We start from the raw sequence: 10,000 nt of genomic DNA on the forward strand, positions 1-10,000 counted from the left end.
TCTCTCTCTCTCTCTCTCTCTCTCTCTCTCTCTCTCTCTCTCTCAAGACCATAGATATATTGTGGCAAAATAGTCTGGGAAGTATCCTAGAAACAAGAAGAAAGCTATGCATCAATACGTATGCAATCTATTTTTTATATATAGTTTTTGTGAGACCTTTCTCCGAGAAAAAGAATCCTCGTAAACATCGGACTTAAAAAAAAAAAAAAAAAAAAAACTCGCAGACAAATATTCCCGCAAGACTTCGTGGTCTTCGTCAACCAGGAAGTAGATTACCATCCCTCTTGACCCATTGCGGCCGAAAGGATTCTCTAAAGCTCGAATGAAATCGCCTGGCCTCAGCCAGAATAAAATAATTAAGCGAACCAATTAGAAAGGGTTATCAAGAATATCCTTAAACCTTTTCCAGTCGAGAGACATTTGTATAAGATCGGCTGTTGTTAGCCAGAAAGAAATTGAGTTAGCAGCTAACAAGAAAGGGGAACTTGAAGACCCTCTTTAGCCATCTTTTTTCAAGAATGTTCTGGAACTCTAGAAGACATAAGTGAGGGAGTGTCTGCAAGAATGAGGGAGTTGTTGGTTGTGGGATTAGGGGAGTATTGGGCGAAGAATTTGATGGGGTGTAAGATGTAATATGGAACCCCCCCTCCCACCTGAAATTGGACCCGGAGACCATTTTCCATAATAGAAAATGGACCACTTGTAGAAAATGGACCTCCACTAAAATATGCAATTCATTGCCGATAGGTTTCATTAGATTACGTTAGGTATTTTATAAACAAAACTTATTAATAGATGTTGATGTGTTACCTGCTTAATAGTCAATTATTTTGAGACTGGGGTCCATTTTTCTATGGGGTCCATTTTGTATCTCGCAGGGACTCTATGAGGCGAACCAATTTATGGGGTTGGAGATTAGTGTCTAGGGTTCCCTTTTGACAAGTGCTTCTGTCTCTAGGACCTGTTCACACTAGCGGCTTGAACCGCACGGAAACCGCGGTGTTACCGCATACTCACGAAAAAAAATGTACTGTTGTGTGTGAATACCTGCATTGACTTACATTGTAATTGAATATCCGCGGTTTAAACCGCTAGTGTGAACAGGGCCATATCGCGCCGAAGAGATGGAGTCTTAGAGGTGACACACACACACACACACACACACACACACACACACACACACACACACACACACACACACACACACACACACACACACACACACACACACACACAGAGCTTGAATGCGATGGATGAGGGATGTTGTGCAAAAGGGTGTGTATATATATGTACATGTGTTTGTGTGCGTGTGCGTGTGTGTATGTGTGGGTGTATGTGTGTGTGTGTGTGCGTGCGTGCGTGCGTGCGTGCGTGTGTGTGTGTAAGTGTAAGTGTGTAAAACAAATACCCTTAGGAACAGAAGAGATTATCTAGTAAATGAAATGAGGAAGTGATGACCGGCGAGATGAGAGAGGTGTTACCCTTGGGGGGAGTAGGACATGGAGTGAGTGAAGGAGGAGGTGGTGGTTGTGGTGGAGAGGCGTTAGGGATGGGATGATGGAGTCAATAAGTTGAAGAGTGGAAGAGGAGTAGGAGTGTGGGAGGTGACTCCCCCTTCCCTTTCCCCCTCCACCCCCCACCCCCCCTCGGGGTGCCGATGTCGGCACGCTAAGGTATGCGTGCATGCATGGGCAGTGGTAGAGTAGAGAGGAGAGATAGGGAAAAGAGAGCAGAGAGGTAAAAGAGAGCGAGCGTACGTGTGTGTGTGTGTGTGTGTGTGTGTGTGTGTGTGTGTGAGAGAGAGAGAGTGAGAGTGAGAGAGTGAGAGAAAGAATGTCCAGGCACCTTACACGAGCTGTTGTTAATTGTCTGTAATATCACTTGCCTGTTGATTAACTCCTTTTTTCACCAATTTTGCAATTATTTTTCATTCTCATATATTCATTTATTTACTTTTTTTTCCAAATACTCGTCGCATAACCTGTATCGAAGTGTCACTGAGATGAACGAAGTGACCCAATGACAATTGGAACGAAAGACAAAAGTCCACACGGCACGGAAGAGAATTGACCTCACTGTCGAGAGGAAGAATTCCTTCGGCTGAATAAAATCGTCTGGCAGCAGCTAGGGTGAATAAATTAGTTAAAAAAATACAGTGAATGGGTTAATTGAGATGGATTTAACCATATTCTTGTGGATTAGGGGTTAATCTCAGTTTAATAAGATCTATTTGGGACACTTTGTTTAGGCACAGCTTTTGTAAAAATGTTGTAAATGGGTTGTAGTGTTCAGTCCTGGGGTTGATTAAAAGATAACGTAAGGGATTTTTTTCATTCATTTATTTTATTTATTTATTTATCTGTTTATTTATTCCTATGTTTGTTATGGGGTCGAAAGTTTGGATCTTCGCCCTTTTTAGACTCCAGTTTTATTTTATTTTGTTTTATTCTATTTGTTTGTTAATATATTTACTTGTTGTTATTCCATTTGTTTTCATTTCACCTATTCATTATATTCTTACTTATTTGTATATCCATTTTCCATTTATTATTATCATTTATTCACTTATTTGTATTTATTTATTTAACCTTTATCATTATTTATTTATTTATTTGAGATGAGGTGTCTGAGAAGTATGGTGGGGGTTACTAGGCTAGATAGAGTGAGAAATGAGGCGGCGAGCAGCACAACAGGGGTGAAAAAGGATTTGGGAGATAGGGTGGATGAAAGAATATTAGGATGGTCTGGACACATGGAAAGAATGAGTGAAGAAAGACTAGTAAAAGAGGTATGGAAGGCAGATGTGGAGGGAGTGAACATGAGGGGACGTCCTAGGATGAGGTGGATGGATGGGGTGAAGGGGGCTTTGGGGAAGAGGGGAATGTCTGTTGAGGAAGGAAGGGAGAGGACGGAAGACAGAGGTGAGTGGAGAATGGTTGTATATGGATGATGTGACTGCATGAGGAGGAATGGGCGGGGGGGTGGGGGGTGGGGTAGTATGTGTGAGTTAATTTTGACGCAGCCCGAAGGGATTTCTCCCCGTCCTCGCCTTATATGCAAAGGGGGACGGAGAGGGGGGGTCGCCGATTAAATGAAGCGGCCTTGCTGTGGATGTACTGTGTCTTGCGACACTGCTTCTGACCCAGGGCGGTGGGCAGGGTGCAGGGATGACCCGTCATCCAGGAGGTGCTCAGATGAGAGAAAGGGTGGGAGGGGTGTGGAGTGTATTTAGGGATGAAATGGGTGGGAGTGTTTTTATGCCTTTCCCTTTTTGGCTACCTCCCTTGGAAGGGGGAAAAAGCCTTGGTATATGTATGTATTTATTACTATTATTATTATTATTATTATTTTTTTTTTTTTTTTTTTTTTTTTCATTTATTTATGTTTAGAGTCGGATCTTGGTCTGTCTCGGACTTGAAGTTTTTGGCGATGCAGCGCTTTGGAAATAGTTTTCGAGTTTCCGGGTTTGGTGTCCCTGATTTGCATAGACTTACTTCCCCGCCTCCAACCCCCATACCCCCGAGGGGGCTTCCGCCATGTGGCTTCTATGTGTGACTTGTTTATATACTCGGAATTGTATGTGTTTATGTGTATGTATTCGATTCAAAATATGTGCTCGTGGGAACTGTGAATTATATTTACTCGTATATTCAAAGATGTATATAAAGTTGATAGGGAGAGATCTTTGACCTAGTCCTGAGACCGAATATCAGCCCGTCAGGGTTGCATCTCCTGATGGAGTTGAAGAGGTTGACAAGTTTTGAAAATGTGCAGCTTTGTCTGTCTTGAAGGATCACCACACACAAGCAGGTTCCCGTGAACGTTCTTTAAGAAAATTTCATTTTCTTTTAGATCTTTTAAGGAAGTGGAGAATATCGTGGACATTCTTGAAGAGATGTTATTTATTTGTTTTTTATTTTTATTTATTTATTTTAAGTGGAGACTACCGTAAATTTTCTTGAAGAAATTTTCATTTTGTTGCAGATCCTTCTTGGAAGTAGAGACTACCCTAAACATTCTTGAAGAAAATTTCATTTTGTTGCAGAGCCTTCTTTGAAGTGGAGATTACCGTAACCTTTCTTTAAGAAACACCAAGATATTTTCATGTTGTCGCAAATCCTCCCTGGAAGTGGAGACTACCGCAAACCTTCTTTAAGAAATTTTAAATTTTGTTCCAGATCCTTCTTGGAAGTGGAGACATGGCCGCCATATACGAGGAGATAAAAGTAGATCCTGGATCGGCCATCTTGCCAGACATGAGGTTCTCCAAGCGGAGAGACTACCTCTACGTCTTATCTACCAGCAAGGTAGGTAACACTTAAAATAATAAGTGTAGATCTGTTTCTATATGTCACCGGCTTGTAGTAGGAAACGGAGAAGAGCAGTCACCGGTTGCCAGGTCTCCTAATGTGGTAAAGTGGAAAAGAGTTGATGACGGAGATCTTGGAATCTATCAGGAGACCGAGTGCCAGCCTATCAGGACAGCACAGATAGAGGTAGAGGGCGTAGATGGGATATGAAAACGAAAGATGGGGAGATGCTTCTGTTCGACGTCTGTCTTACAGGACTATCTTGTGTAGGTTCTCATATCGCCTGTGTCTCGTGGCAACCGGCAGCTGTCATGGGGCTCCGTTGTGTGTTTAAAACGGGAACAATGTAAGTTCAAGTATTCCGTGTCCTCGCTGTGGTGGATATGAGTTATGTTGTGGTTGGAACAAGGCCAGTTTTGTGTTTGTACAATTTTAAGGCAACATGGAGACTCGAATGTAGGCGGGCAAGGGTGTCTCTCTCTCTCTCTCTCTCTCTCTCTCTCTCTCTCTCTCTCTCTCTCTCTCTCTCTCTCTCTCTCTCTCTCTCTCTCTCTCTCTCTCTCTCTCTCTCTCTCTAATGCCTGGGGGTTCATGGTTTGATATTGAGTTTCTTGTCTTTTGTGCCATTATGTGCTTTTGTGCTTTTGTTCAGAATAGCTATTGTCGGTTGTAACCAAGAAGAGAGAGAGAGAAAGAGAGAGAGAGAGGTAGAGGTAGAGGGACCCTTGCCTCCTGCCTGTCACAGACGTGTCACTAAACACGCTACCACCAATGCGCTCCCTTGTCAGTGATAGGACACCAAGTGACACAACTGATGTCATTAGAGGGGAACAAATGGAAACGACCTTCTCGATTGACAAGAGGAGCTTCTGGATTGGGGTCGACCGAGTCTCCGGAAGAGTCTGCCAGGAGCACCCATTTTATGTTTCTCTGTTTCAGGTTTCTGTTTATTGGCTAACCTCACCCCCCCCCTTTCCTCCCCTGTCCTCCTTCCCCATCTTCCCTCTCCCTACTGCCTCCCCTTGATCCTAATAAGGGGACGAAGACTGCTAGGGAGAATGGTGAGGGTGGAAAGTGGAGGGAGGTAGGCTGAGACTGGGGAAGGAGAATCTGGAAAGGAATCAAAGGGAAAAAGAAAGAGAAGAAAGTTTAGTTGAAGTGGGTTTTGGGTTTTTTTTTTTTTTTTTTTTTTTTTTTTTTTTTTTTTTTTTTTTTAAACTGGCTTTATTTCGGGCCTTGATAGATCATGTTTCCCTCTGGTTTCCCTCCACACCTACTCAAAATCGATTGTCTTTAGTTGGAAGACAATCCATAATGTCTTGTCTCGGTAAAACGAGAGAAAATCCATAATGTCTTGTCTCGGTAAAACGGGAGAAAGATGTTAAGGTTTTCAGTGGTGGATGGAAGGGAATTGCACTAATGTAGATGGGAAACTAGGGAGTGTGAACGAGTTTAGGCAACGAGTTAGGACCTTTGATCTGGATCCGATGATAGTTCTCTATCTATCTATCTATCTAACTTTCTCTATCTCTTTGTCTCTTACTCCCCCTCCTCTCTCTCTCTCTCTCTCTCTCTCTCTCTCTCTCTCTCTCTCTCTCTCTCTCTCTCTCTCTCTCTCTCTCTCTCTCTCTCTCTCTCTCTCTCTCTCTCTTCTTTCTCCCTCTCTCTCTGATGTTTTTATCGCCAAGAGTGCGTCTGTTGTTGAGGTTCTCTTCTTTTCAAGCTTATTTAATGCTTCTCATACCCCACAAATGCTTATTTGAGAGCTGCTCATATCCTATGAACGCTTTATTGGAGAGTTGCTAATATCCCAACGCTTATTGGAGAGTTGCTAATATCTCACGAATGCTTATTGGAGAGTTGCTGGTATCCTACTAACACATATCGAAGAGTTGCTAATATCCTACTAACGCTTATTAGAGATTTCCTGATATCCCACTAACGCTTATTGGAGTGTTGCTAATATCCTAATAACGCATATTGGGGAGTTGCTCATACTAACGCTTATTGGGGATTTGCTGATATTCTACTAACGCTTATTGGAGAGTTGCTGATGACCTACAAACGCTTACTGGAAAGGTGGTAATATCCCACTAACGCATATTTGCGTAGGGCTGATATTCTACTAACGGTTATTGGAGAGGTGCTAATATCCTACTAACGTATATTGGAGAGTTGCTCATGTCCTGCTAATGGATATTGACTACTAACGCATATTAGAGAGTTACTCATATCCTACTAACTATTCAGGGTTCAATATCTTCTTCGTCTGATCATCTACTTGTATCTAGAACTCCGATTTAGGCAGAAACACTTGAGCGTTTTGTTCCTAGTAGCTTTTCTAGGTGTCTAGGAAAGTCTAGGTTTGTTTACCACCTTGCCAGTACGCATATCGTAAAAACTAGTGGTGGGACAATACCGGAATGTTCAACTCTTCCGATACGACTTCCGATACTGCTCTAAACTTCCGATACGAGTTCCGATACTGCTCTAAACTTCTGATATTGCTCCAAACTTCCGATACGAGTTCCGATACTGCTCTAAACTTCCGATACAAGTTCCAATACTGCTCTAAACTTCCGATACGAGTTCCGATACTGCTCTAAGCTTCCGATACGAGTTCCGATACTACCCTAAACTTCCGATACGAGTTCCGATACTGCTTTAAACTTCCGATACGAATTCCGATACTGCTCTAAATATCCGATACGAAATTCAATACTGTTCTAAACTTCCCATTTCGATACGAGTCCGATTCCGATACCTGCAATGATTATATATAATTCATGGTTATCTTCAGGCCCTGTAAGTTGATTTCGAAAACAAATACTGTATGAACAAAGTACATTTATTCATTGATTGGAATAGGAAGTGTAAAGCAATATCGGGACTCGCATCGGAATAGTTAAACATTTTGGTATCCGCCCTTCACCAAAGAAACGCTGGTAAAAAGTAGTCCATAAGAACAACAACATAAGCTTACTGATGCGATTCAGACCATCTGGCTTAAGGGGCTATCGCACTGGGCTCCCACGAGCTTCACCAACGCCGACAGATCAGATTTCGTTTGACAAAAAACGACTTCGGTTACAATATTTCGTTTTTCAAATTTCCAAATATCAAATCCTCTTTCCGTCATATATAGCAAAGCGGCCTTATGAACAAAGAGATTGTAAACCCATACAAATGTTAGACATAGCGCTGAAAAGTTCTTCGAGAAGTCTAGACCTCCCTAAGCGAAGCCAAATTCTAGTTATTCAAATGGAGGTTGGAGGTAGAATGTTGGAGAAAAATTAGCCCAGTGTGATAACCCCTTTAAGCTTCAGACTACATAGGTTCAGGATTGTAAGGTATTAGTGCAGTTGGACTTTTCCCCTCCAGTTGAATTGGGGGAATTAGCGTCCGGTTGGACCGATGTCCGCGTGGGACATGACACCAATAGGAACCCAAGTAAAATTGGAGTTCCGGTGATGAGCTGGGACAGTAGGAATGCAACGAACCATAAGAGGAGACAGAACGTCTGTCCGGTATATGTATAGTAAATTAAACATTATTTACTGTGATTTAATATCCGATTTACTAAGGGTTGTTGAGATGGGATTTTAATATGTTGGGGTTGCATGGTAGTTGTGTGGGGTGTAAGGAGCCTACGCCAGGGGACGCTGAATAGCTGCGGACGAAACCGTCACCTTTGTCCTATTAAGCGCTTCGGCGGCAGGTAACAGTAGTCACAGCTGGTAATCGGAGAGGAGTGCGGGGTTCGAACCCTCAACTAAGCCAATGCGAGACCAGCATGCTTCTGTTTACGCCACCAGTACACATATACTGGAAGGAAAGGTGGGGTTCGGAAATGTATTCACGGTGCGTTAAATGGGTGTCCGTTAGCGGGAAACAGAGGAATGTGGAGAGGGGAAAGGAGCGAAAGGAATATGGGAAAAGAGGGGATAGGGAGATGGTGGAGGTGGGGAGGGGAGAGAGGGAAAGCTAGGGGAAATGTTTGGTGCAGGGAAAAGGGGGGAGTGAGAGGGGAAATGAAGGGGAGAAGAGCGAAAGGAAGGGGAGATGGGAAGGGAAGGGGATGGAGAGATAGTAGGGGAGGTGGAGGGGGAAGGGAGAGGGGAGGAGAGGGAGAAGGGGAGATTGTATGGGAGGAGCGAGGGGAGATGGTAGGGAAAGGTGAAGGGAAGATGGGAAGAGAGGAGCAATAGGAAATGCTAGGAGAGGGTGAAGAAGGGGAGTGGGGAAAAGAATACGGAAAGAGAGGAGGAAGGGGAAGTGGTAGAGGAGAGGGGAGGAGGGAGGAAGGGGAGAGGTAGGGGTGGTGGAAAGGAGAGACGGGGAATGGGGTGAAGGCCGCGTACAGTAGGATGGTGCCTAGCCAAATGTAAAGTTGAAATCCTTGCTGTATGACACGGTGGAGCTGGTTGAAGGCGCTTGCAAATGGAAGGGGACTGGAGGGGAGGGGGGATGGAGGCCAGGTGGAGGTGGGGGACGCTGCCCCTCTCCACCTCGATCCCAGGGAGCGTCGGTGGGAGGGGGGGAAGGAATTGTTTTTGTTGTGGCTGTCGCCTGGTGATTTTATTCACTCGGGTTATTCCCCCCCCCCTTTTTATTTCATTTTTCTTCTTGTTTAGTCTCTGGTTCTTCTGACAGAAGACCACTACCCTTGATTGTTCTTGTAGATGCATTCTGTTGAGGGGCTCGAATTTGGGTCCCTATTGAAGCTGAATGCAGTGAGTTAGTACTATCCCCTCTCTCCCCTCACCTTTCCTTCCCCTTTCACCCTCTTTCCCCCCTTTCTTCCCATCCCTTTCCTTCCCATCCTTGTCCATTGAATCATTCCTAGCCATTCTTTTTCCCACCCAATTTTCTTTCATTCTGTTATTTTATTGTTTCTTCGTCCTCTCCCTTCTTTCCACTCCTTGTTTCTAAGTTCTGTTATTTTTTTTTTTTTTATTGTTTTCTTCTCCATTGGCAAATGCTTTTGACTTTCCTTTTCGTATCAACTCGCCCCTTCCGTTTTCTGCCTTTTCTTACATTTTCCTCTTCCCCACACTTGCCTCTCCCCTCAACCTTACCTTTCCCCTCACCCTTTCCCTCACCTCTCCCCTCACCTCTCCCCATCACCCTTACCCCTTACTCTTTCCATTCCCATTACTCTCATCCTTACCCTCACCTTTATGCTTGCATTTCTCCTCACCCTTCCTCTCACCTTTCCACCTCACCCTTACGCCTCACCCTTACCCCCGACACTTTCCATTCCCATTCCCATTACTCTCACCCTTATCCTCACCTTTATCCTCACCCTTCCCTTCACCTTTATCCTCACCCTTCCCCCTCCCCCCTGCCCATCTCCCTTACCCTGCTACCCCTTCCCATTTTCCTTCCCCCCCTTCCATCCTCTCCCCTCCCCTTCCCCCCCTCACTCTCTCCATCCCCTCTCTCTCCCTCTCCCCCATTTCTTCCCGTTACCTCAGAGCAAGTGGAAGGAAGAGAACACAAGGGTGGAATTACTTCTCTCTCTCTCCCCTGCGGAAACGATGTGGAAGGCGTCTCTCTGTCTGTCTGTCTGTCGGGGGAACCCAACCAACTGAGCTCCATGTGATTACTCTGACCAGCTGGATCTCCCTGGAGGAAGTCGGACTAAGCCAGCTGGCCAGATTTGCTAAGTTAATGACCAAACACCAAGG

The 10,000-nt window shown here is 44.4% G+C and overlaps 1 protein-coding gene across 3 annotated transcripts in view; it reads left to right on the plus strand.

Moving 5' to 3' along the window:
- The window catches only part of LOC143021454 (plexin-B-like), a 224,489-nt gene that overhangs the window by 29,211 nt on the left and 185,278 nt on the right, over window positions 1-10,000 (plus strand). For all 3 annotated transcript variants that reach the window (XM_076178947.1, XM_076178946.1, XM_076178948.1), the window contains exon 2: window positions 4,179-4,307. In XM_076178947.1, coding sequence (XP_076035062.1) covers window positions 4,179-4,307 — 129 coding nt within the window. The remainder of the gene's footprint in view (window positions 1-4,178; window positions 4,308-10,000) is intronic.

The sequence above is a fragment of the Oratosquilla oratoria genome, chromosome 42 (assembly GCF_046742065.1).
Source record: "Oratosquilla oratoria isolate Oo_2021 chromosome 42, ASM4674206v1, whole genome shotgun sequence".
Lineage (NCBI taxonomy): Eukaryota > Metazoa > Arthropoda > Malacostraca > Stomatopoda > Squillidae > Oratosquilla > Oratosquilla oratoria.